The sequence below is a fragment of the Canis lupus genome, chromosome 6 (assembly GCF_011100685.1).
Source record: "Canis lupus familiaris isolate Mischka breed German Shepherd chromosome 6, alternate assembly UU_Cfam_GSD_1.0, whole genome shotgun sequence".
NCBI lineage: Eukaryota > Metazoa > Chordata > Mammalia > Carnivora > Canidae > Canis > Canis lupus.
Genome location: NC_049227.1, coordinates 7,420,380 through 7,448,168, shown reverse-complemented (window position 1 = coordinate 7,448,168; position 27,789 = coordinate 7,420,380). Strand labels below are relative to the sequence as shown.

General features: G+C 42.2%; 1 protein-coding gene across 1 annotated transcript; it reads left to right on the top strand.

Moving 5' to 3' along the window:
- Window positions 1-27,361, top strand: YWHAG (tyrosine 3-monooxygenase/tryptophan 5-monooxygenase activation protein gamma). The gene is made up of 2 exons (XM_038539159.1): window positions 1-286; window positions 23,932-27,361. The coding sequence occupies exons 1-2, from the start codon at window positions 200-202 to the stop codon at window positions 24,586-24,588; spliced, it is 744 nt and encodes a 247-aa protein (XP_038395087.1). The 5' UTR covers window positions 1-199; the 3' UTR covers window positions 24,589-27,361.
- Window positions 27,362-27,789: the final 428 nt, after the last annotated feature.

The window sequence follows — 27,789 nt, the reverse complement described above, 5'->3', positions numbered from 1 at the left end:
CGCAGCCGCCTCGCGCCCGGTCCCGCGGTCGCAGCTCTGTCCGCATCCTCCGCGCCGCCGCCGCCGCCGCCGCCACCTCAGCTGCTCGCTTCGTGGGTCGGTCCCTCCGGCACACGGGCTCCAGCCGCGCCGCAGCCGCCCTCCGAGCCCTTCAGGCCGCCCCGGTCTCCTCACCCGGCCCGACCTACAGCCCGCGAAGATGGTGGACCGCGAGCAACTGGTGCAGAAAGCCCGGCTGGCCGAGCAGGCGGAGCGCTACGACGACATGGCCGCGGCCATGAAGAACGTGAGTCTCTCCTCCCCTCCCCCCGCCTCGCCCCAGCCCCTTCGCAGACGCGGGCCTTCGCGTGGACGGCCCAGGGACTAGTCGCCGGTCGCGACTGCGGCGTTGGCCGCCCCTCCCCGCCCCCGGCGGGGAGCTGGGGAGGGCCCCGACAGCGAAAGGGACCCGGGCTGTGACGCGGACTCTCCCCGAGCTCCCCCAGGGCCGGCGGCGCTGCCTCGACCCTCCCCGGGCTCGGGCTGGGGCGGGATCATGCAGGGCTGGTCTCGGGAGTGGGGGCTCTGGCCCCGAGTCTCCGGGTCCGCTGGGGACCTGAGCGGGGGCCGTGAACATCCTTTGTGCCCCACTTCCCCTCCTCCCAGCCTGGGGGTGGGGGCGGGGGACCGCATGGATGCGGTTCCTCTTTCTCTCCCTGGTGTCTGGGCGGCGCCTTTCCCATTCACTTATCAGGTCTCCTGGTTTTCTAATACTTCCCCCCCCCCCCGCCCCCCAAATCTTCCCCACTGCCTCTCCTGATGGATCCTTTAGAACCTAACCAGGAAAAATGTAGGCTCTCCTGAAACCCTGGGCTCAATGGAGCAAAACCGAAACCTCCTTGCTGCCCTCACGTTTTTCTTAACAAAAGGCTCCTCTTTCTCCATACCCCAAAGCAAGTCTTCTTGCTTTTAGGTAAGGGGAATGTATGTCTTGCTGGCATTTTCATTGATTGTTCTCAACATGTCCTCTCCATTTTTTCCTGATGGCTTTTTGTATTAAAGAGGGTACGTATTGTCTTTGAAATAAAGATTATACATTTAGCTGACTGGTACAATTTGTGACACATGCTGTTTCTTTGAATATCGGCACACATCTGTTGAAATTCCTATAAGTTGAAAAAATATTCTTTCTGATCTGATATTGCAAACAAAGCAGTGGTGGGAGGCAGTATCAAGTCATTCTAGAAGATTCTGCATTTGTCATATTGCAGAGAGCCTAGACTGGGTGGAGGCTGGGAGGAGTTATTTTAAAGGAGAAAAAGTCTTTTTAATAATTTGTTTTAGATAAATGTGAGGCTTTTTAAAATAAAAACTAGTGCATCCTCATGCTGATGAAAAGAGAATGCTGATCGCCAGTTGTCGCATTTTGTCTGGGATGCAGATTCCTGCCTGTATTGCACCATTTTGTCAGTAACAGTACATATATTTAATGGGCTATCGGAGTTTGATATTAGAGGAGGGGGCAAATACTGAGTATTATTAAATCAAACATATAAATTATCTAATGAATGATTTAGGTCTCTCACTACCTTAACATTTAACTTCTGCATTATGTAACAAAGATTTTGAAAATGCATCTCCAGTGTGAAGTGGATTCAGGAGTGTATCTTCTTGCATGTTAAATCTTTATAATGAAGCAATGTAGGTATCACAGATTAATTATTGAATAACTTTGCTATTTCATAAAAAATGCATAACAATGCTGATGGCTTTATTTAAGCCAGCTACCTTAACAAAAAAGGTTTTTATTTAGGAAGAGCCTTGATTTTGAAATTGGGAGTATTGCTGTATTAATGTATTGCCACAGATTTAAAATTTAAAACATTTTAAAGCTCAAATGATAAGTTGTACTTTTAAGAGATAGCAGTATTATAAATATGTTTAGTTCATGCTATTTAGACGCTTCTAATTTTTCCATGTTTCTAGTTTCACAGGAAAGTGAGTGACCTCGCACCTATATCCATAGCAACCCAGTGATGTCACACACAATGACACAGAGGCTGCAATGCACCTAAGGGCTGGTAGGGAGTATGCAAATGGCATTTGTCCAAGGTAATGCAGAAATTAGCAGATAAGCAGGTGGAATTGAGCGTTTCACCGTATCCACCAGATAAGAGTTGGTCCAAAAAATAAGAATTTCATTTACCTTTAGGCATGAAAATCCGTGACCTCTAGATAATGCCTATTCATTTTCCAGTTTCTAGTTTACTCACAAAAGTATATTTGTATTTTAAAACATGTGTCTCTGTTAAAATTGGACAATAATGGAATAAAAATAGAAATTCTAAACAATATGTTTTCTGATCATAGTGCTGGGTAGGCTGCTGTATACTTGGGTTTATTGCAGATTTTTTAACTTGGCAGGTCATAATAAAAACCTTTAAAAATTATGATTTCCTACTGGGTCATTTTCAGTAATGTTAACGAGTGAAGATTCGTTTACATTGAGACTTGGAAAAGTTCTTTTTTCACATATTTATGCTTCTGCTTCTTGTCAGAGTATGGAGGAAAGAACAGTGTAAAATAAAGGAGATCTTTTTTCAAACCTGTTCACTGTGACTGAGGAGGTATGCTTATCTCTGACCCTCATTTTCCTCATCTGTAAAATAGGTCAATATCTACTTGAAATACTTGTGAGGATTAAGTAAGGGATGTAGTAGGTGCTCAAAAATAGTAACTATTTAGAAAACTTTGTTTCTTGCCTTGTTTATAAAAGTCATCTCATCTTTGGAGAATTGGGAAAATACGGGAAGATACAAAGAAATTACTGGGTCCTGTCACCCAAGGAGCACTCTTCTAAGGCTGAAGTCATTCTGATGACAGGGGGATTAAATTTGCACTTAATGAAATTATTCTAGTAATAATACTGTTGGTACCTGTGCAGAGTGGTAGTTGTGTGTGGGTGACCGAGGATGGGAACAGTTTGCAGTGTTTTGAAGAAGAAAAGGGGAAGTTTACTGGCGTTTTGTTTTAAGCTAATTTTTTAATATTTTTTTTAGTAATCTCTTTTTTTTTTTTTTTAGTTTTTTTTTTTTTTTTAGTTTTTTAAATTTATTTATGATAGTCACATAGAGAGAGAGAGGCAGAGACATAGGCAGAGGGAGAAGAAGGCTCCATGCACTGGGAGCCCGACGTGGGATTCGATCCCGGGTCTCCAGGATCACGCCCTGGGTCAAAGGCAGGCGCCAAACCGCTGCACCACCCAGGGATCCCTTTAGTAATCTCTATATCCAGTTTGGGGCTTGAACTAACGACCTGGAGACCAAGAGTCACATGTTCTTCCAGCTGAACCAGTTACGCACCTCAGAAGTTTAGTTTTTTAAGAGAAACCTGTAGTCTGCCATTTAAGGGAACACCTAGATGTTTCTTGTTAGACAGTTCTGTCTTGTCCTTTGGATTCTAATAGCCTCTCCAGAAGTTAATATTCTAAATAGGCTACTGGTACTTGCCTCAGGAGGGAGAAAAGATCTCTGGGCTACTCATCTTATTGAAGTGACTGGATTGGGGGACACTGGTTGGAAAAGGCTACCTTAATTATATAGAAGAGTCTTATTGGAATCCATATGGTCTACAATTCTTAATATCTTAAATACTCTGTTTTTCATCCTAGCCCTTCCAGGAGGCTAGATCAATAGCCATTATCGCTAATGGAGTAGTGACACCTCTGCAGACTTCAGAGGTGGAATTCTGCCAGCCATTATTCTAAGTCATGTGGTTTCAATTGTTCTGTTCTTTGGGGTGGAAAGAATACAGATAACAGTTGGCTTTTTATGTAGTAGTCTTTGCAATAACTGCAATGACAATTGCTTTTTATAATTAAAAAACACTGTCTTTTGAATCATATCAAGGTAAAAAAGGAAAAAAGGTACTGCTAAATGTGTATCATTGTTACAGAGCTTTGGGTTAACAGCAGACCACGGGGAGAATTTCATTCCCTAGCACCTGCGGGAAGCCTTATTAAGCCAAATTCTAAATTATTAAAAAGCAGAGAAAATGATTTTGTTTTTATCAAGGTAAAAGTCACATAGTATCAAACTAATCGTTTTCAAGTGTACAATTCAGTAAAATTTAGCACGTTCACAATGTTGTGCAACCATTATCTCTAGTTAAAAAAAATGAGAAAATGATATTTCTAAAAAGGGACAATGGTTTGGCTGTAGCTGGCTGGATTTCAAGACTACTGATTCAGGAATGTGTCAATAGTGAAGTAATCACAGCTCACAGCCAATGGTAATTGGCATCCTTTTGTCTTTGTTTTCTGACATCTGAACCTTTTCAGCATAAATTGAAAAAAGACTTATTTTAGCTAGGTTTATATTTCCCTTTAAGAAGTTACAGAGCTTAATAACCGTATGATGTTCCCCCAAATAAATAAGAATTTATCTGAAATCAGAACAAACTATTAACTATTGGAGATTATGGAAATTTTGCTGGGTTATTACTATGACTCATTTTCCATCCCAATGCTGACTTCGTTATAAATGCTTTCCCTGCTGTGGCAGCGGTTCCCTAATGAACACTGTACAGCATGGAGAGGGTGAGCTGTTCAAGAACGGGATGCTAAACTGATGGGAATACTCTGTGTATGATGTTATATATACAACATTGGGGGCTTCTGAGGCTTCCAAGAGCTTCTTACTACCATTATCACCAGCCTTAACTCTTCTTACCTGGCGCAAGGCATCTGGTTATTACTGTATTGCTCTCCGATTCCATGGGATGTGGAAGAAAAGCACAGAGCATTTTATAGGTTTACTAGTCAAAGGGGAAAACACACATAAACCAGTGTTTTGTCTTTTTTAATTAAACTGCCTAGCATGGGGCTTGAACTCATGACCCCAAGATCAAGAGTTGCATGTCCTATTGAATGAGCCAGGCACCCCTCTTTTGTCCTTATTTTCTAAGTTCTGTTTTTTTAGCATTTGAGCATATATTTACGACTGTAATCATGGGAGGCTCAGCTTGTCTTTGTAGGTTGTAAAGGCTACCAGTATCAGCTACCTTTCCTTTCATAATCATTTTCCTGTTGTCTTCCTCAAATTCCTTTTTAGGTATCAAATATGATTTTGGTTCATTACCACCATATCATCACACAGAGATCCTTGAATTTTGATTTTACTCATTTAAACCAGTTCCATGAAAAGTGATCAATAGACGTTCCCAAAAGAGAGCTTTAATTTTAAGATAAATGGTTAAAGAATCGGTTTGATTCCATGATTTTACAGCAACAATAAAAATAAGTCTTAAGGACTTTGCATGGCTTTTTTTTTTTCTTCCTTTCTAAACTAGTGAAGTTTAAGCTAAATTGTTAGCAGCATTTCACCTATAAAGTTGTGTCCTATAGAGGGAGATTTTTCTTTACCTGAGTTGAATACTGTGCTGCATAGCTGGGTTGCAAGTAGGTAAAAGGGAATGAGAGTGTTCTCACATATGTAGATCGTTTAACATGAGATTTAGAAAGTAAATTTCCAGATAAACTCCTCGGTCTCATCCTCTTAATCTTTGGAGCAAGATCTTACTTTTGGGGGGAGATAGCCAAACTGAATAGGACCCAGGTGTAAGGTCAGCTTTTTCCTCTTAATTCTGTTACTAGGACAGGGGCAATTCTGTTACTAGGACAGGGGCGTCAGAGCTGGGAATAGGACAGTGACAGCAGTGGGCAGCTGCACAAGTAATGACAGCTCAAGAGGAATCCCTTAGCCTCCCTCCCCCACAGCCGAATGTGCAGAGCAGCTGCAGTGGCAGAGAGAAGGAAGGGTAAGAGGGTAACAAGAGGAGGGCTTTTAAAAATGCAGGTTTGTTTTGAGGAGATAGATCATTTAAATTTCTTGAGTTTTTTTTTTTTTTTTTTTCTCCTTTTAAAGATTTTATTTATTCATGAGAGAGGCAGAGAGGTAGAGACACAGGCAGAGGGAGGAGCAGGCTCCATACAGGGAGCCTGACCGGGTCTCCAGGATCACATCCTGAGCCGAAGGTGGCGCTAAACCGCTGAGCCACCCGGGCTGCCCTTAAATTTCTTGAGCTTTTTTTTTTCTTTTTTTTTTTTTTTTCTTTTTTTCTTGAGCTTTTTGAAAGGAATTATTAACACAACACTTGAGCCTATCATATTAAAAAACCTGGATCTGGGAAGTGGTTTCTGGTGCCAGTACTTTAAGGATGTGGAAATAAGCTTAAAACTTTTTTTTTTTTTTTTTTTGGACTGAATTAAGTGAGTAGGTCTCTGCCCTGGTGGCCCCACATGGATATAGTAGCCAATAGCCATGCAGATAATCCCAATCCCATACTCCTGCCAGCACAGTTTTATGTGAGGGCCTGCCTGATATGAGTAGACTGGTGGATAGATGCTATTTTCAAATGATACTCCATTCTTCACATGTGACCTATATCGAGTCTTTTAAACTACATCTCTAATAGAGGCACTAACTTTTTTATATTAAGTTGAATATGACCCAATCTAGAAGTGCAAGGAGAGAATAAGAGGCTTAACAACCATCTTGAGGCAAGAAAAAGCTAGTGGGAGTGCAGAAAAAATAGTTTTTATTTTATTTTTTTTTTTTAAGATTTTATTTATTCATGGGAGACACAGAGAGAGAGAGAGAGAGAGGAACAGACCAAGGCAGAGGGAGAAGCAGGCTCCATGCAGGGAGCCCGGCATGGGACTCGATCCTGGGTCTCCAGGATCACACCCTGGGCCAAAGGCGGTGCTAAACCGCTGAGCCACCTGGGCTGCCCAAAATATTGTTTTTTAAAAAAAATTTTTAAATTTCTCTCTACACTCAATGTGAGGCTTGAACTTAAAATGTCGAGATCAAGAGTCATGCTCTACTGACTGAGCCAGCCAGGCACTCTTATTTTTCTTTTTCCTTTTTTTTTTAGAATATTCTAGAATATTTTGAATTTTGGGATGCTGTTATTTTCTAAGGGAGTCTGGTCATTGGAAGGCTGTCATCAATGGGACTGATTACTGATAACAAACATGTCTGGCCTTTTGGATGCTTGGAGATTTGGGAAAAAATGACAGGTATCACCATAATTATTCCCCATGCAGGTATATTTCCCTCGTGTCTTTTTCTGTAGTGTTTAGGCTTGCTTTTGTACCTTGCCTTCTCCCTTGACATTTTTTCAAGGATCCTTTTTTTTCCTGTTATTATGTTCAATGGCTTAACAGTTCTATGGGTGTTTCATAATTTAATTTTTTCATAATTGTATTTAGCGTTTGTGTTCTTTCCGAATTTATAAGTAATGTTATAAGTATCTTTATGGCTAAAGCTTCCAACATATATTTTTTTAAGATTTTACTTATTTGACAGCACAAACGGGGAGCTGCAGGCAGGGGAGAGGGAGAGGTAGGCTCCCTGCTGAGCAAGGAGCCTGATGTGGGATTCCTTACCTGATGAAGGCTGATGTTTAACCCACTGAGCCACCCAGGTACCCTCCAACATAGTTTATATATTAGGATAGAGACCCAAAAGTGGAATTTTTTTTTTTTAAGATTTTATTTATTCACGAAAGACACAGAGGAAGTGACATAGGCAGAGGGAGAAGCAGGCTTCATGCAGGGAGCCCGATGTGGGACTCTATCCTGGATCCCAGGATCACACCCTGAGCCAAAGGCAGACGCTCAACCGCTGAGACACTCAGGCATCCCCAGAAGTGGAATTTTTGAAAGGAAGAGCTAAGCATAATTTTTAAGGTTCTTGAAATCACAGTGGGTACTGAGTTTTCTTAAAAGTAGTGGAAAATGTAATCAAGTAGGTATAACACGCTTCTAAATTCAAGGATAACCTATTCCACTTTACTACATGAAGAAAAATGAAGTCAAGCAGGTAAGAACTTCACTGCTAGCAGCGAATCTCCCTTTTGTTGCTTTCTTGTGGTTGGAATGATTGCCTTTAAAAAGAAAGCACTGAGGGCCTGGCTTGCTCAATACTTAGAACGTGGGGGAATCTCTTATCAGATCATGAGTTCAAGCCCCATGTTGGGTGTAGATTACTTAAAACTAATATGAAAAATTTCAAACATTTCTAGAGACGAACAGTAGGATATGTCTTCATACAACCAGCTTCACCATTTGTCAGCATAACAGTCAATCTTGTGTCTGTGTTCCTACCAGATTTACCATCTTAGAGGAAGATGGCTTCTTAACGACCTAAAACTACCCTGTATTGGCCATAAATGCTTAGGTTATCAGCAAGATCTCTCCACATTCAAATTTGGCAATCTCAAATGTAGTTTCTTGCTTAAAGCATTTAATTCACATGGCAGATGATTTTCATTTTTTCCTTGATTTTTAAGAGAGGCACTTCGCTTCAGTTGAAATGCAAGTGCTGCCTACCATCAGCTTTTTCTCGTGAGGGGAATGAAAGCCTGGATGGGTCATGAGGGGGCAGAGGATTCATGATGTGTTGTCTGTGGGTTAAGAGTTCTATCATTACAGGACTGGGATTCCTCTTTTACTGCCTTTATTTTGTTTTTGGAAAGATTCTTCAGTTATTTCTGGCTTTTATCACTAATCTGATAGAAGAGCTAAAACCCAGTTTATTGGTTGAGGACGATGTGAATAAACAACTTTGCTTTTGTTTGGCTCTGTTGCTTGCGAAGCATTTTTTAAAAAATCATTTGTTTTAAGGGCTGTATGTTGCTGGGTATTTGGGTGGATGGGTGGGTAAGTAGGTAGTAAGCATATCTTAGCTGTCTGGGCCCAAACAGCCTAGCTTTGAATCCATGCTCACAGGTATAGAGCTGCCCAATTTAATGATGTTAACAGTAATTTAGGTGGGTATGCTATCATTTTACTTCTTTTTTGCCATTTGAAGGTTCTGCAGGAAAACTTGATTAATTTTTCCTTAAGATTTTTACTCATGAGAGACACAGAGAGAGGCAGAAACATAGAGGGAGAAGCAGGCTCCATGCCAGAAGCCCGATGCGGGACTCAGTCCCAGAACTCCGGGATCACCCCCTGAGCCAAAGGCAGACGCTCAACTGCTCAGCCACCCAGGTGTTCCATAAAACTTAATTTTGGAAGGGGATTCATTTACTAAGGAAAGGAAAACAATATGGTAAGTTTCCAACGGCTATAACAACAGTAATAGAGTAACAGGACATCAAAGTCACACTGGACTTCAGGATATTTGGTACAGAAGCAATGCTGGGTCTCGGTGAGGCTGGAAGGAGGAGAGCATGGAGGAAGGAATGTCATGGCAGAGGGAATAACTTGTGTAGTTCCAGAGTGTGCAGGAGGAGAATGTACTGCAGTGGTGTGTATTTGAGGAAATAGCAAATGAGTCCACAGAGGTGAGTTGGGGCCAGTTCACAAAGGGCTTCGTGAAGTCTTGAGTTTTTAAACTATGGAGAGTCATGGAAAGATTGTAAGCAGAAGAGGATCATAATCTGATTTTTGGCCTGAAAATATTTGGAAATTGAAAAGGAGCGTGAAGGGCAGCCCCTCCCTGCATGGAGTCTGCTTCTCCCTCTGCCTGTGTCTGCCTCTCATGAGTAAATAAAAATCTTAAAGAAAAGAAGGACCGTGAAGTGGAGGGAGGGAGACAAATTAGAGTGTTATGGGGTGGAGCCTGAAGGGATGAGAACCTGGACATGAGGATGGATGGTGAGAGCAGGTTTGGGGGCATTGGATGGCTGGAGACAAGAGGAGGGAGGAAGAATGACCGACGTGGTGAATTCCATTGTGGTTGTGCTGAGTTTGGGGAGCCATGTAAGTAGAGGTAGCTACAGGTTAACATGTGCACGGCACTTAGAATAGCACCATACACAGGACAAACACTGTATTACATATTCTCTCCATCAAATAAACATTTTTGTAGGACCAACTAGTGACTGAGCTTTGGTCTGAGAGCTGGGGAATCCGTGGCCCACTTCGTGGCCCCTATGGAATGGACATTCTAGTGGCGGACACTTGTTTATCCGTGATGGCTAAAACCAGGCATAGTAAGGTCACCTAGGGAAAGTAGAGAGTTTGAGTCAGAATGAGGTGGCTGAGCCTATTGGTAGTGAGGAAGGCAAGAAACCAGGAGGGAATGCTAACAAAGGGAAGAGCTGGTCTGGAAAGAGGGAGTGGTTGGCAGTGTTGGATTCCTTTAGGAATAGAGATTTAAGTTGAAGATGTAAGGGAATGTTGATTGGGGATGGGTAAGGGGAATGACAGTTGATGGCTTTATCAAGTAGGTGCAGGGGTGGTAAGGCGAGTTGAATGAAAGCTCAGGAAGTGCTGAGAAGTATAGACTTATTTTCAGGAGCTTGATTTTGCAGGAAATGAGAAAGATAAGATTAAAAGCCACTTATTTTTTTCTTTTTCTTAAAGATTTTATTTATTTGAGAGAGTACTAGCAGGGGAAAGTGCAGAAAAAGGAGAAGCAGACAACCTACTGAGGCACTCACTCGCCTCCACTTACTCATTTTCATCCTGATCTTGGGTGATGTGCTAATGGGAAAAAGCAGGAGGGGAGGAGGCAAGATCTAGGGGAGAGATTGACTGCTGGGCATATAGTGAAGGGGAAGAAACACTGCGTTTGCAAACAGGGAGGAGGCAATGATAGTACCAGTTGTTTACTAAGAAGAGGCACCTCTTTCCTTGTGGTCACTCTCCATGAAGAGGTGGCAGGAAGCAGGTATTGCGAAGCAGTAGGTGCAAAGGGCCCCTGCTGAGGTTAGGAAAACCTTAATGTGCAGGGACTTGTCTTAGTTTGGTGTCTGTCTCTGTCTCCTTCCCTGTCTCCTCTCCCCTCAGTAGGAAAGTTCATATTCATACACGAATAATTGAATTCGTGAATCTTAGAAGAAAGGAATAAAGCCTAAAGGGAAGGAAAGAAGGGATGGAGGTCAGGAGCATGGGCTAGTAGGTAAGAGTGAGGACTGGTATTATTGGATGGAGGTTGTGTAAGAGTTTTATTTTATTATTTATTTTTTAAGATTTATTTATTTATTCATAAGAGGCAGAGACATAGGCAGAGGGAGAAGCAGGCTCCCTGCAGGGAGCCTGATGTGAGACTGGATCCAGGGACCCCAGGATCACAACCCGAGCCAAAGGCAGACGTTCAACCACTGAGCCACCCAGGTGCCCCTAACAGTTTGATTTTAAAGGTGAGTGATTTTGAACAAGGAGGTCAGGGTGTGGTTTGGGGGTTAAGTTGTCAAATTTGGTGAGATAGCTACACTGTTGTTTATAATTAATTCAGGGGAATAGCCTTGGACAATGCAAGTGGAACCAGAGAGCTAGACACAGATCTGGACATAGGTGAGTAATCCCAACAAAAATGAACAGGACATTGATTCCAGGAAAGTTGTAGAAGCAAAGAAAAGACCTAAAAGGAAATTGTTACGAAGGGGAGTCAGTATGGATTTGTATAAGAAGCTGTTTAGGGATACCTGGGTGACTCAGTGGTTGAGTGTCTGTCTGCCTTTGGCTCAGATCATGATTCTGGAGTCCTGGGATCAAGTCCTGCCTGTATCATGCTCCCCATGACAGGCCTGCTTCTCCATCTGCCTATGTTTCTGCCTCTCATGAATAAATAAAAATCTTTGGCGGGGTGCGGGGGGACAAACTAAAGTGGCCACGGAAGTTTTCTAGCAGCAAGCTCTCTCCTATTCACAAGCACTTTTCAGGCCTCTGCTTGCCTCAGGCTTGCTACTGGACCACTGGCTAAGGCAAGTCACATGACCAAGTGCAGAGTGTAGGGGTGGAGAGCTAAGATTCCATTTCTTCATGGGAGGAGCTACAAAGTCATACTGCAAACGAAAAAGATCTATACAGGGTTGGGAGGAATTAGTAGAGCCACTTTTGCAAACAATCGGCTTGATACATTGAGGATAGATTCGGGTCACCTAAACACTTAGAAGTGACTGGTACGATGGTGATTCATTGGTGTACGCAATGTGTGCCTGTCCCTAAGGACTTCAGTCTTTGTGGGGAAAGGAGGGGTATATAGTTAACAGTATGAGGCACTAGAAGTAAGTGGTATAAAGGATGCAAGGTAAAAATTAATACACAGAGTAAGCTGTGATTAGTGTTGCCTGAGAAATTTTCAGAAGGCTTCTGGAAGGAAGTGTATGTAGTATTTGAATTAGGACTTGAAAGATTTACAGAGAATTTTTCTTTATGGGTTCTGGAAGTGTGCTGAGGTGGTTGGACAAGCATGAGAGTGCAGAAGTATACAGTATGAGGAAGAGTAACATGACCTAAAAAAAAAAAAAAAGAGTAACATGACCTGAGTATTGATAACTTGCTATAGGATACAGGGTTTTTCTTTCCTTTTTTTTTTTTTTTTTTAAAGATGTATTTATTTATTCATGAGAGACAGGCAGAAACACAGGCAGAGGGAGAAGCAGGCTTCGTGCAGGGAGCCTGATGCAGGACTCGATCCCAGGACTCTGGGATCATGACCTGAGCCACTGAGCCACCCAGGCGTTCCAGTACAGCATTTTTCTACCTTGGTACCATTGATATTTGGGCCATATTATTCTTCACTCTTGTAGGGGGCCTCTCTGTGCATATTAGAGTGTTCAGGAGCATCCCTGGCCTTTGCTCAGTAATCTCTGTAGAGCTGTTTTTAAGAAACTGCTGCAGTGTACCATAGTTCATACAGCACTTGTGTACACATCAGCTAGTTTAATTTTCTGCTGGGAGAGTCTCCCCTCCCTCACCAAAACATATCTATGATTAAAGCAGCCATGATAAATATTAGCTCTTTGTTTGCCTGCATTCAGGAGGTAGCCTGGCTGAAGTTTGAGTCTTGTATTCTCAGCAGGCTTACGGGTAGTGACAGAGGAGCCTGTTTGTGGGAAGAGGATGGTGAGGGGAGTTATATCCAGATCATATAAACAGTAAGTAGACAAGACGAAGAGTTAGGAGGATTGTCTTCATCTGTTTTGAGGAATTGATTGTGGCCCCAAGAGATAAAATTCATAAGGCTAGCACATGACAGTTGTAGGGAGTTTTACCATGAAATTAATTTCTGAAGATGGACTTAGGTCCAGTTCTCACAGAAGATGTGCAGGTCGGTGGGGGGCAGGGGGAACCTTTGCTCAGGGTCTGCAAGAGGGGAGGAGCTCTGGTTTGATATCTGTGTGGATTGTCTGTGTTTAGGGAAGTAATACGTAATCTTATATAATCTCAGTATGTTTCTATCCTTCGTGTTTCCCTCCTATAGCGGCACAATTTGATGCTTTATAATGAGAAATACCTGTGATAGGGAATGTAAATTTCTTAGCCCTCTTCACGTTTGTTTAAGTATACCTGAGCAATAAAACTACACAATACTCTTGTTCTCATCTTGGGAGAGGGGATGAGAAATATTAACATACATTAGACTACATAGGAGTTGATTTGAAATAACAAAATTAATATTAGAGGTTTATGCTCTGTGACAGTGACTTGTCTTTGTATAAGCCCACGTATTATGAAGGATGAACTATTTGGAATTGGGAACTCCTCAGGCACACATGAGTTAATGTTTAATTGCTAGTGTGTGAAAGTGCAATGTAGACTATGGTACAGTGCAACAGTTTTATTTTTACAACTTTATTGAGATATAATCCACATACCAGTTCACCCATTACAAGTGTACGGTTCAGGGTTTTTTTTAGCATTTCAGGGTTGTGTTAGCTAGCATCAGTGTCTGAATCCTAGAGTAAATACTGTCACTCTCCGAAAAAGAAACCCTGTACCCATGGGGAGTCACTGTCTACTCCCCTGCCCTCTCTCAAAACCCCCCAGCCCTAAGCAACCACCAGTCTATTTTGTGTTTCTGTAGATTCGCCTGTTTGGGACATTTCCTGTCACTGGAATCCTGTAGTGTGTGGTCTCCTTGTGACAGGGCTTCTTTAGTTTGGCATCGTGTTTTCACTGCCCTCCGTGTTGTAGCCTGTGTCCTTATTCCATTCCTTTTTATGCCCGAGTAATACTCCATTGTTTGAATAATGCATTTAATTTAGTCTGCTCACCAGTTGACCTTTAGATTGTTTTCAGTCTTGGGTGTTTTGACTAATGCTGCTAAGAACATTTGTGTATAAGTTTTTGTGTGGATGATGTTTTCATTTCTCTCATATATACTCACCTAAGAGTGGAATTGCGGAGTCATGTGGTAACTTGCCATTTTGAGGAATATTGTCCTGCCATTCCTCTTTTTTTTTTTTTTCCCCAGATTTGTATTTATTAGAGAACAAGTGGGAGGGAAAGGGAAACACAGACTCCTACACAGTGAACTCAAACCCAGGACCTTAAGATCATGACCTGAGCCAAAGGCAAATGCTTAACTGACCAAGCCACCTAGGTGCCCCTGTGCTTCCATTCTTAACCTGGAGAAGTAAGGATTCCATGCAATACTGGATCTTTAAGGGGTAGGGCTATGTTGGAGGATATTTATTTATTTATTTATTAGGGGATTTTATTTATTTATGAGAAACAGAGAGAGAGGGAGGGAGGGGCAGAGACATAGGCAGAGGGAGAAACGGGCTCCATGCAGGGAGCCCGACACGGGACTCGATCTCAGGTCTCCAGGATCATGCCCTGGGCTGAAGGCAGTGTTTTTTTGTTTTTTGTTTTTTGTTTTTTTTAAATTTTTTTTTTTATTTATTTACTTATGATAGTCACAGAGAGAGAGAGAGAGGCAGAGACACAGGCAGAGGGAGAAGCAGGCTCCATGCACCGGGAGCCCGATGTGGGATTCGATCCCGGGTCTCCAGGATCGCGCCCTGGGCCAAAGGCAGGCGCCAAACCGCTGCGCCACCCAGGGATCCCTGAAGGCAGTGTTAAACCGCTGAGCCACCCGAGCTGCCCTATTGATTTATTTATTTTAAAAGATTTTATTTATTTAGAAAGTGTGCACCTGTGTATATAATGCATGCAAGCTGCATGATGCATGCAGCTATAATGCATGAGGGAGGAGGAGAATCCCAGGCAGACATTGTACTGAGCACGGAGCTGAACATGGGGCTCGATCCTGTGACCAGGATCATGACCAGAGCCAAAATAAAAAATTGGATGCCTAACCGACTGAGCCTCCCAGGTGGACCAGGGGATAGTTTATTAAACACCTCCTCTTGAGGTGCTAGGGTGGCTCAGTCAGTTAAGTGTCTACCTTCAGCTCAGGTCATGATCCCCAGGTCCTGGGTTCGAGCCGCAAGTCAGACTCCTGGCTCAGGGGAGTCTGCTTCTCCCTCTGCCCCTCCCCCCTGCTCATACTTTCTCTTTCAAATGAATAAATAAAATCTTAAAACCCCCCAAAACAAGAATCACTATTTAAAAATGCTGGAAGTATTCCATTTAATTCAAAACAAAAGTGCCCGTGATCAACATTAGTAACATTGCCCATGTGTGTGCAGTAAGATGTGATTATAGGTATAGAGAGTATTACTACAGGAAAGAAACTGATACTTGATAGCCATAAGATTATGGAAATAAACTGGGGAAATATATGAATTAATAATTGGCTTAATGAGACAGGGCTGAAATTTATAGTATATTCTGTATATTGGCCGTGACCTGTATAAAGATCCAGTGAAAGATTTTTATACAACTAAAGTGGGGGAAAAAGGTATTCTTGGGGTGGAGTAGTGCACACAAATCAACAGATAACGGGTTTGAGTTAATTATTTACACCAGTAAACTTGTTTATATAAAATTACTGCCTTTGGGTGCTTTTTTTTGTGAAAATTTAGTTCTCAGCATTGGTTTGGTTTTAAAAATCTTAAAAAACAAAACAAAACAAAACACCCACCAAACCTTTAATGTAGATAAAATTAACAGGGTGAATTATGGAGTAGGTTTGTTTGAATAAGTACTGTAACAGGTCAGAATCAATGTTCTCAATCTCCACTGCTCCCCAGCCACTCTGTTTTCAGAGAGTGGCCTCTCTAGAAATATACCTAGAATACACAAACACTTTTTATTTTTTTAAGATTTTATTCATTTAGTCAAGAGAGACACAGGGAGAAGCAGGCTCCCTGCAGGGAGCCCCATGCGGGACTTGATCCCAGGACCCCAGGATCATGACCTGAGCCAAAGGCAGACACTCAACCACTGAGCCACCCAGGTGTCCTCACAAATACTTTTTGAATGGCTAAGAATTCCACAGTATGGATGTGTCATAGTCTAACTAGTTTCTTACTGAAGATCATTTTGGTGTTTCCAGACTTTAGCTGTTAGCAATAATGCAGTGAATTAGTTTCTAGAAAGAGTTGCAAGAGGAGCACCTGGCTGGCTCAATAGAGTAGCATGTGACTTTTGATCTTTGGGTTAGGAGTTCAAGTCCCATGTTGGGTGTAGAGCTTACTTTTAAAAAACGGGGGTGGGGGTAGGAATTGCAGAGTCAAAAGGTTGCTGAATATGTGTAATTTTGTTAGTCCTTTGCAGATTGTCCTCTATAAATGTTGTACCGATTTATAGTTGCCCACCATGGATGGATGAGTGAGTGCTGCTCTTCATAGAGTCATCTGACTTTAGGTATTGCCAGTCTGGAGAAAAATGAACATTCATAATAGATGAGATTGGGTGCTCTACCTGTGTTTCCCTTTTCTTTCAACTGTCCATTCCTTGTACTTCTTTTTTCTATTACTAGTTGGTCCAAAATTCTTTATAGGAGGTCTATGTATTAAGAGAAATTAGCCCTTTCTCTTTGATGTGTTGGTGATACTCATATCATCAGAGACTTGGGATGGGAGAAGGAACACAGGTTTTGAAGCTAGAGGGCTCAAGTTTGTGTCTTATCTCAGCAATGTGTTTGTGGTGTGATTTTGTTGTTGTTGTTGTTGTTGGGGGGGGGCAGTCCTTTTCATTTGTCTACATCACATCTGTAAGTGTGATGTCTGCCTTGAAGAGAAGTAATGAAACAAACACAGGACTTTGTGACTGTCTGAAAAGCCCCAGTGCCCGGGCAGCTCCTCTGTCATCTGTGACATCTTGAGCTTGGCCCTGGTGAATATGAAGTTACAGGACTCCCAGGATGCTCCTGTTCCTTAAATTTTTCCCTTCTGTAGAGTTATCCATGGTGGTTGCTCCTGGGTTATAAAAACAAAAACAAAAACTCTAATTGGGATGCCTGGGTGGCCCAGAGGTTGAGTATCTGTCTATGGCTCAGGGCATGATCCCCAGTCTGGGATTGAGTTCCACGTTGGGCTCCCTATGGGGAGCCTACTTCTCCCTCTGCCTCTGCCTCTGTCTCTCTGTGTCTCATGAGTAAACAGTCTTTTTTTTTTTTTTTTTTTTAAATAAAAAACCCAGCTATGGTTATTTTCTAAATAAAATTTCCTCTAAACTTTACAGACAGAGTGCTATCCTAAGAATAAAGTGAGTAAGTTTGTGCTTCCTCCTCAGGGAGCAGCACCTTGAGGATGTCTCACTAAGTTTTCTGTTTTCACAGAGTGCTGGCATATGAAACATGCTAGATGCTCGACAGATGCCTGATGAATTACCTGATGAGTGGCTTTTCAGTATATTTCCTTGTTATCAGACCTTATGGGACATGTTCTATCAAGTTTTCTAGAATGAATGTATTGAGGGTCCTCAAGACTTACCCCCAGGGTGGATGATGTTGCTAGGACTCAGCATATAGTTGTATTCAGGGCTTTGTATTACAGCAAAAGGATGCAGAACTAAATCAGCAAAGGAAAAAGGTGCTTGGGCAAAGATCCGAGTAAACCAGGTGCAAGGTTTCAAGAGTCCTCTCCCAGGGGCTCCTATGTAGGCTGCATATGTGAAATGGTGTCTGCCAGGGAGTTTCATAAGAAATTTAGTGCCCCGAGAGTTTTATTGGGACGGGTCACATAGGTACTTTTGCCTAGCACATAGCAAAATTCAAGACTCCTAGAAGGAAAACAGGTGTTTACCATAAACCACATTGTTTGCACAAACAGTTTAGGGGCAGGGAGCCTTTCTTATCTGGAAGTGGTGGGAACCGTTCCAAAATTCAAGTTTTCAGATGCCGGCCAAGGGTCAAGTTTGCAAGTAGATCTTGCTAAAGTTAGCATTCTCAAGTCTGTTGTATTAACTCCTCTGCACAGGGTATAATGCAAGTGTAAGGCATTTTACCCTGATAGAAAAGTCATAGCTTCAGGGTATTTTGTAAAGTTTTTGTAGTTATTTAGTAGACCAGTCATCTCTAGAATATGTGATTAGTTACATATTCAGGCAGAACAGTATCATTTATTTCTAGCAGTTTATTCCTCTGCTTGTATAGTATATAGACTATCCATTACATGAACACTGATATCCATCCTGTACCTTGTCATCTTATTTTTTCTGTTTGGTATAGGGTGTTCATATATAGCAGTTACTGTGTTTCTCTCTTTGATGTTCTTTTGGCCTTTCTAATGACTAGTACTCCAAACCTAGGGGCATAAGAAAAATGCAAGATGAGGGCCAAATGTTATACCTAGTGTCCGCTAGTCCCCTCCTCCTCTTTTTTTTGGGGGGGGGGTGGGGAGACAGAAAGCATATGAGAGTGTGAGCAGGGAGAGGAAGGAGCAGGCTCCCTGCTGAGCAGAGAGCCCAATATAGGCCTCTATCCCAGACCCTGGGGATCATGACTTGAGCTGAAGGCAGACACTTAACCAACTAAGCCACCCAGGAGCCTCCTTTCACCTTTTCCTTGAGATTATTTTTTTAGAGCAGTTTTAGGATCACAGTGAAATTGAGTGAAAAGCAGAGTTCTCATATACCCCTCGCCCACAGCCCCTCTCCCCGCCCCAAACATCATCTGAGTGTTTTTTTGTTTTTTTTTTTAAAGATTTTTTTTTAGGGATCCCTGGGTGGCGCAGCGGTTTAGCGCCTGCCTTTGGCCCAGGACGGGATCCTGGAGACCCGGGATTGAATCCCACGTCGGGCTCCCGGTGCATGGAGCCTGCTTCTCCCTCTGCCTATGTCTCTGCCTCTCTCTCTCTCTCTGTGTGACTATCATAAATAAATAAAAAGATTAAAAAAAATTTTCTTTAAATTTATTTACTCATGAAAGAGAGGGAGAGAGAGGGGCAGAGACACAGGCAGAGGGAGAAGCAGGCTCCACGCAGGGAGCCCAATGCGGGACTCGATCCCGGGACTCCAGGATCACGCCCTGGGCCAAAGGCAGGTGCTAAACCGCTGAGCCAACCAGGGATTCTCCCCCAGAGTGGTTTGTTTTAATCAGTAGACTGAGACCTACAGTGACACATCATTATCAAAGTCCATGGTATATATTAGTGTTCACTTGTGGTGGTATACATTCTGTGGATTTTGATAAGTGTTCAACGACCTGTATCCACCATTAGAGTACTATATGGAATAGTTTCACCACCCTAAAAATCCTTTTTTCTGGCTATTTATCGTTTCAGTTTTAGTTTTTGGATGTGAACTCAGTTCATTGTGGAGACTTCAGCATTCTTAAATCAGTGTGTCTTATATTCACCACTCTAAATCTTATTTTGTAACTTCTCCATAAGATTCTGCAAGATTGAAATAGTTGTGTTTTGTTTTTTTTTTAACTTATTTATTCATGAGAGACACATAGAGAGAGGCAAACACACAGGCGGAGGGAGAAGCAGGCTCCACACAGGGAGCCCAATGCGGGACTCAATCCCGGGACTGCAGGACCATGCCCCAGGCCGAAGGCAGGCACCAAACCACTGAGCCACCCAGGGATCCCCTGAAATAGGGTTTAAAGTAGGCCTGATGCAAGTTTTTTCTTATTTAAGAAGATAAAATGTTTTGAACTTGCATTCATTACAGTTTAAGGTTCTTGATAGATAAGTTGTTAAGGATCTTGTAAAAGACTGCGTGCTCTAAGTGTTGAGGTCAGAAAGTTCTCTAAATAGCTTTCCAAGATTCTCAAGGGTTGCTAATCTTTGGTTGAAAGTCTTTGCATCAACTCTTAGGGGAGAACAGTTGATGCTAATTAATATCTGATTCCTTAGCAGCTGGGATTTGGAGAATTCCAGTTCTTAAGCTATCCTTAAGCTATCTGAGAATAACAGATTTTGGGGATCTTTTTATTAATCTGTTTATCTTTAACTCACTAAAAGAAATTTGAACTTGGGAGGGGCCTGGGTGGCTCAGTTAAGCGTCTGCTTTCAGGTCCAGTCGTGATCCCAGGGTCCTGGGATGGAGCCCCATGTCTGTCTCCCTGCTCAGGGGGCAGCGGAGGTCTGCTGTACCCCTCCAGCCCTCCCCCCGCCCCCCCCCGCTGTCCTCTTTCTGTCTCTCAAATAATCTTATTTATTCACTTATTTATTTATTTATTTTTATTTATTTATTTTTTTTTTTTTAAAGATGAGAGACCTAAGCAGAGGAAGAAGCAGGCTTCCTGTGGGACTCATCCCAGGACCCCAGGACCCCAGGACCATGACCTTTTAGCCCAAGGCAGATGTTCAACCACTGAGCCACCCAGGCATCCCTAAATAAAATCTGTAAAATAAAAAAGTTAGGCAGCCCCTGTGGCTTGGCGGTTTGGCACCGCCTTTCATCCCAAGGCGTGATCCTGGAGACCCAGGATCGAGTCCTCGGGCTCCTCGAATGGAGCCTGCCTCTCCCTCTGCCTGTGTCTCTGCCTTTCTCTCTCTCTCTCTCTCTCTCTGGGTCTCAATAAATAAATAAAATCTTTAAAAAACAAATTGAACTTGGGTTAGTATCCTAGTTGTTGAGAAGAGAGAAACCTTAATTTTGTTTTTAAGAGGAACATGTGATGTGCCAGAGGATACAGACTTTCTACATTATACACCAGCCGTGACAGTATATTTTGGGGACGATATTTACAAGTGTTGCATTCTTAGAAACAATTCAGTGACTCTTTGGAAAAATAATTACCTCCCTTTCCATATGATATATATCTCTCCTCTTCCCACATTGAATTCTCATTCTATCTTGGTTAAACCTTTTTTTGGACGCTGAGCATAATTTTTTTCCTTTTAAAAAGTTATCTTTGACTTTAAAAAGTAGTATGGTTGGGATCTCTTTTAATGTAAAAATCACATATTCATTCTTACAGAAGTCCTTTTGATAGAAATTTTTTGATATTCTGACTTAAGGTTTTTAGAGAAACCTTACTATTCTTTAAGCAGACCTTAAGAGCTAAAGGTTTTTCCCTCTTAGTTTTTCAGTGGCGAAGAACACCTGGGTATGTTCCAAATGTGTTTGAGTTTACTGTATCTAAAGGGGATATTATCACTTCATAATCTCCATGTTTCTGAGGCTTTACATAAGCACACATTGCTGCCTTTGGGCTCTGCAGCCTTACTTCATTTGAGCAAGAGGAGACCCAACAGTATAGGGTACTGGTGAGGTCATTTGAGCTTTAAATAGTTGCTGGCTCTGGAAATGAGGACAGCATGATTTAGGGGAAAGGCCAGAACTTGATCTCAGTGGCCTTAGGCACTCTGGCTTCTCTTTGCATTGGAGACAGTGATCAGGTTGCACTGGAGGAGGCCAGCCTTTGGTATTCAGGGAGTATAGGCTGGAGTCCTATGGTATGCATGCCTGAAGTTTACAAAGGCCTCAGCTTGTTTGAAAGCCAGTCTTGGGAGTATTTTCAGGCTATATGATACTAAAATTTGTGGAAAGGAAGTGATGTAAGGTAGCTAAGGAAATTTCAGCTCCGAGAACAAGATGAAATGGAGACGTGATACTTGATACAAGGATATAAGTTAACAGATGGTTATATAAGAAATTTAGAGGCATCTTATGCTGAGAATTAAAATGGAAAATTATTCAAGGTATGCTCAAAAGTAATTGCTCACATCTTTCTGTCACTTTATTGGGTCAAGAGCACGCTATCATTTATTTGATACGCTCTTGTAATAACTTGATGAAAGAGGCAGAAATATCAGTTGGCCCAGAGAGATGAAATGCTTGCCCCCAAGGTCACTTAGTAAATGGTGGGATTGGGAAAAGTGCAGTCTTTTAGGTTAGCTGAGTACACATCAGAAATCAGCAGGAGTAAGTAACTGTGTGGTGTACAGGTTGAGTGTAGTGTCTCCAAAGCCTAGAATATGTAAAGAATTGGATATGGGGAGGGGGAAAAAAACAATTGGATGTGAGATGATAGAAGCTGTCTTATTCCAAAGAAGTGTTTCCACAGCAGAATGGGGATGGGGGCGGGGGTCATAGAACAGAAAGTACCTCTGTCCTGGTTTCCTTCTGCTCTAAAGTCTAGTAGTACAGAAACCCTGTCTTCCTACTCTACCATCTGTTTTATAAGTAGGCCATGTCTGGTAGTGTTCTCTAGCATTATAATGGGACAATAAAAAATGCATAGTAAAAGGGTAACATAAGAAAAGCTGCTAACCAGTTTAAGAAATATTTGAGTAGGGACACCTGGGTGGCTCAGTATCTGCCAGTTGATTATCTGCCTTTGGCTCAGGTCATGATCCTGGGGTCCTGGGATCGAGTCCCACATCAGGCTCCTGCGTGGAACCTGCCTCTCCCTCTGCAAGAATGACTTGCTTGCAGTAAACTAATGAGTAAGATTTGGTTTGTGTTAGGATTTAATTATCTCCTGAGAGATACTATTTAAGTTACACAACCAATTACAATTAAGCCTAAACCTCCCCACCTCCAGGTTTATGAAAGTGTCATATGTACTAAATGTGAATGATTCACACATCGAAAAAAATCTCTTGGTATCCCACCCCCTTGTTTTGGTTATCATTTTAGATTATGTTCCCCCCCCCCCCCCCAGATCATTGAAGATCTGAGTGACTGGCCAGTTTTAATAGGGTAGATGAAGAGCTGGGGAAGATTTCATAGAGGACATGAATATTAACTATTAAGTTCGTTCTTGACACTTGTGTAAGTATCCCAGGCAGGGGGAGAAGAACAAAGGGCCGAAGTAGAAGTTTTTGTTGCAATTAACATGTTATGACTAGAGCCACAGGTAGGAGAGGACAAGGCAAGAGAAGTATCTAGTCCTTCTGAAATAGTTAATGATCTGAGATTCTTGGTGTTGTGGCTTAGCCACTGACTTAGTATACACTGCTTAGATACAATAACAGACCAATAAAAATGTGCTCTCTCAATAGGAACAAAAAATAAGCAAGCGTTCTATCCTCCTTGTAGAAGTCTTTATTTATTTTTTTATTATAAGCAGTTGTTTGGTAGTCATAAAAATAGAGATCATTGGTGTGGTGTTGCTTAGTTTGCTCAGGGTGATTACTTGCTGGGATGATGAAGATCGAAACTTAGAAATGCCCATATTGAAAGAAGCATTAATTCCTGTTGGCCACTTCAGTTTAGAAGTATGTTGCTCTTCTCTACATCATTTTGTATCGCTGATGGTGTTCAGCCTGCAACAAATCTGTTTTCCAGTTGCTGACATGCCTCAGTGTTAGAACTGAGTCCAGACATGGCCCCAGTTTTGATTTCCGTTCCTGAGGTTTGTAATTCATATAGTCTTAACACAAGGCAGAAAAGCTGCCTCATTTCTCAGAAGGCAACTTGAGTTTGACTTCAGAATATTCTCACTGAAAAGGGATGGAACTGATTAGACCGGACAAGGTTAGAAGGAAAGTGTTGAGGTATATAACAGCCATTTATGCTTAAAATGTCCAGGATTTGTATTTATGTAACGTTACAGGAGAGAACTGTTGCCCTTTTGTAATTTATATCAAAGTTTGTTTTTGACATCTAAGAGCTTGACCTGATTGATAGACCTTTGATGGAACAGATGTAAAAAATGTGTTTCCTTTTCTAGGGAGGAAGTGGGGACTTCAGGCATCACTGATCCAGCTGCAGTATTTTCCTTCTTTGTCATTTGCTGTGTCCCTCCCCTCCCGTGCACCCACACAGCCTCCCTGCTCTTTCTGTCCATCACGTTAGTCACCTGGTGCATCTGTTAGTGTTGTAGTGGCATAAAGATGTGATCAACCCAAGCGACATCATCCAGACCATAACGACTCTTCTTCATTCTCTTCTTATAGGTGACAGAGCTAAATGAGCCACTGTCCAATGAAGAGAGAAACCTCCTGTCTGTGGCCTACAAGAATGTCGTTGGGGCACGTCGTTCTTCCTGGAGGGTCATTAGTAGCATTGAGCAGAAGACATCTGCAGATGGCAATGAGAAGAAGATTGAGATGGTCCGTGCTTACCGTGAAAAAATCGAGAAGGAGCTGGAAGCCGTATGTCAGGATGTGCTGAGCCTGCTGGATAACTACCTGATCAAGAATTGCAGTGAGACCCAGTACGAGAGTAAAGTGTTTTATCTGAAGATGAAAGGGGACTATTACCGCTACCTGGCTGAAGTTGCCACTGGAGAGAAGCGGGCAACCGTCGTGGAGTCCTCTGAGAAGGCCTATAGTGAAGCTCATGAGATTAGCAAGGAGCACATGCAGCCTACTCACCCCATTAGATTAGGCCTGGCTCTTAACTACTCCGTTTTCTACTACGAGATCCAGAATGCCCCGGAGCAAGCCTGCCACTTGGCCAAGACCGCCTTCGATGACGCCATCGCTGAGCTCGACACTCTGAACGAGGACTCCTACAAGGACTCCACTCTCATCATGCAGCTCCTCCGTGACAACCTAACGCTCTGGACAAGCGATCAGCAAGATGACGACGGTGGCGAAGGCAACAATTAAGGCCCCCAGGTGGACTGGCAGCGCCCGCTGATGCTACTACTGCAGTCTTTATTTTTTCCCATGAGCTGGGGGTCGGGTGGGGGAGGGAAAGGGAGGGACGACCTTCCTAGGGAGAAGCCCACGACCTGTCCTGTCTTTGATCGCCTCTTTTGACATTTTTGCCAAAATACCACTAGTGGAAAGTCAGGCTAGCTGTGCTGGTATTGAAATAGCAGCCTCACACTGGCGTATGGACTGTTCTGTAGATGAATGCAGGTGGAGCGGTCTGTCTTTAACTTATTGCTAGAGAATAGGGTTTTAAGACGAAAAGAAAACTGAAACGAGATGGCCCTCATTCAGTAAGTTCTGTGGTTCCAGTAAGGATTTGTGTGTACAGACGCTCTTGTCTTATGTTTTGGGTACTTTCTATCTCATCTATTTTAGCTGTGCATTTTTTTTTCAGGGTGTACTCGACCAGCCATGGACTAATTGAAATCCCAAACTGACAGACTTGGAACATAAGGTGTGTTTATCCTTATGGTTTAGGCCTTGCCAGTTTCCTGAAGTCTTGGATTAGCTGACAGTATTAACACTAAATTGCAGTTTACAGTATTCTCCATTACAGCCATACGTAACATCAAGCCATTGATTGTGTCTTTTTCTTTGCTAGTTATTTTGGTTTTACATCCTTAGTCAGCCTTATCCAGGTTGGTTTTGCTGTTCGCTATCTCCTGGGCCAAAAGGCTTGCCTGAGGAGAATCAAAGCTACCCTAGGTTTTGGTTAATAGGTGCTTGGCAGGTGGCTGTGGGATTTTTGTCCTTCTTTCCTCTTAACTCTCAAATCCACCACAAAAATGATTAATCACTTTAATAGAAACGTTAAACACCACAAAAATAGAGAAAATTCAGGTCTGTATGTCATTTATTGTGTTGATATTTTCAGAGAACTCCTGGTTTTTAAGCTGCCACAGCTCCTTCCTCAGGGATCACGCTGCCATCACTCTTGACTTGAGTGTTCCCCACTGGACCTTCTGCTGGTGGCTCTTTATAGGGTGGAGATGCCATTGAGCTATAGAAGCTGGGCAGTCATCTTGAGGAAGTTTGTGCAGTGTGTGGAAATTCAGGTGCTAGAAGCTTACTGGTAGACAAATCCAAAAGGAAGAGCTCTTCTATTCATAAGCATTCTGTCCAGTTTCGGGAGCCTCATAAGCATGTCTGTTTTTCCTCCCTGAAAACACTCCTTCCCCAGGCAGTTGTTGTAGGAAGATGAACTAAAATCATTATCAGATAATAAATCACTCCTATTTGACCAAGAGTTTTTCTACACATTTTTTTTCTTCTTTTAATGAAAGCATTGAAACGGGAGAATCCTTTCTCTCTAGTGCAGTTGACGCATGCTCTGGAATCCAAGGAAACTACATTGTTGTTTCCACAAATTTGTTCTCAGTTAGCCTTAGGTCCTTCATTCTTGTTTCGGAAAAAATCTGTCTGAAAACATGACCTGTTGAGTGTGTGTTCAGCCTTTTTTACAAGATCAGAAACAGTGTAAACTCCCGAGATCTGGGTTAAGACGCCAGATTTGTTTTGTCTGTTCCTTTGGGTTATTTAGTCAAGGAGGTATGAGTAATAATTGAGGAAACACTGACAGTTGCTTTTGCTGTTTACCAAAATTGAACTTACAGTTGGGAAATGAATACGTTTGACAGGATCCAGGTGACAGTGAAGAATAGAACGATGATGCCCTGTAGCATGGCACAGTTTACCCAGCGTGACTTTCCTTAGAAGGTTCCCTCCATACGCTAGAGCAAAAGTCCCAATTAACTGAACCCTAGCAGAACTAGAAGAGAGCTGTACAGCTTTTGTGCCATCACCGGGGCCTAAAGTAAATGCCATGGATGGGAAATGATTTGGGTGGGGGTGGGGGGGGTTAGGTGGGGCTTTCCTTAACTTATCTTCATGTCCAGTGAGCAGTGTTGTGTCCTTTCTTGTAGCCTTTGGAAATGATTTACTGGAATTACAAAACCTATATTTTCTTTTAAATTTCAGCTTTGGCTCTGGCTGCTTTTTAGAATAATGCAAGATAAAATTATACCTGAGGGCTAAAAATGAGGGAATGGGAAACTTGATATTTAAGCAGCTTGAATGGTTTCTTTTCTTTTCTTTATTTTTAAAGAAATGCACTTGCCTCTGATACTGTCTCTCCAGTGAAATGATTACTCCTCCATTATTCTATTGATACAATATTGTGCATGCTAGTGTTGTATTTCTATACAGTAGCTTGAAATTTATTAACTTATACTGTAGGTGTTATGTATTCCTATGACAAAAAATTAAGTCTTCAAATTTTTTAAAGTTTTTTTAATTTAATTTTTCCTTTTGGGGGTACAGTTTGCTCTACCAAATAGTGATCGTAACAAATTGATCTGTTTTGGATGTTGCTATAGTGACATGCAGTTATATATTTTGTTTTTAAGGGGGGGGGGAAGCAAAAGAAACACCAGTGTTAGCTTAATCTTAATGTCTGGTGTTTGTCATGGTGAAATTATAACTATTACAGTGTAGGAGAACAACGACTATGTTCTCTGAATGAGCCTTTGTGCTTTTTTGTCATGTTATGCAGTGAACTATTTTTAAGGTCTAATCAGTGATTATTTTTCCAACTCCGTGTTTCTCTAAGGAATTATTTCACACACGGACCATTCTTAGCAGTTTTCCTCAGTGATGGAATATCATGAATGTGAGTCATTATGTAGCTGTCGTACATTGAGCAAATAAACTTACAGATCTGATGTCAGTGCTACTTAGTTTTATTTAAATGACTTTAATTTCCCTTTGCTTTCCAAGGGCTGATTGGATGTGCGTGCTTTCTACTCACAGAATGTGGTTAGATTGGGGGCCAGGGACAAGACTGGGAAAGTGCCTGTAAGCTGAGAGTCAGACCTGGGTTTACTGATGTTGAAAAATGATTGTACCTTTTGGGCCTCCAATGTTTTTCCTACAGAAAGGGCACCTTCAGGTGGATCTCTAAAAGCCTTACAGGGGTGGAGGGAGTATGATTTGTGAGAAGAACAGGGCTGAGTTAAATGATGGCTTCTTTTGGTCCTTGGGCAAATTACGAAACTTTTGAGCTTTGGGGTGTAGGTCTAAATGAAAATGGGATCACATGCCCGGCTGTGTCTCTCAGTGAGGCACCCAGTATTGTTGGAGGTCTCATGAAGTCTT

Bases quoted from the DNA above. Each gene is read 5' to 3' on its own strand.
- YWHAG (XM_038539159.1), top strand. From the start codon at position 200: ATGGTGGACCGCGAGCAACTGGTGCAGAAAGCCCGGCTGGCCGAGCAG. The intron at 287-23,931 runs GTGAGTCTCTCC...CTCTTCTTATAG, and splicing joins TGGCCGCGGCCATGAAGAAC to GTGACAGAGCTAAATGAGCC.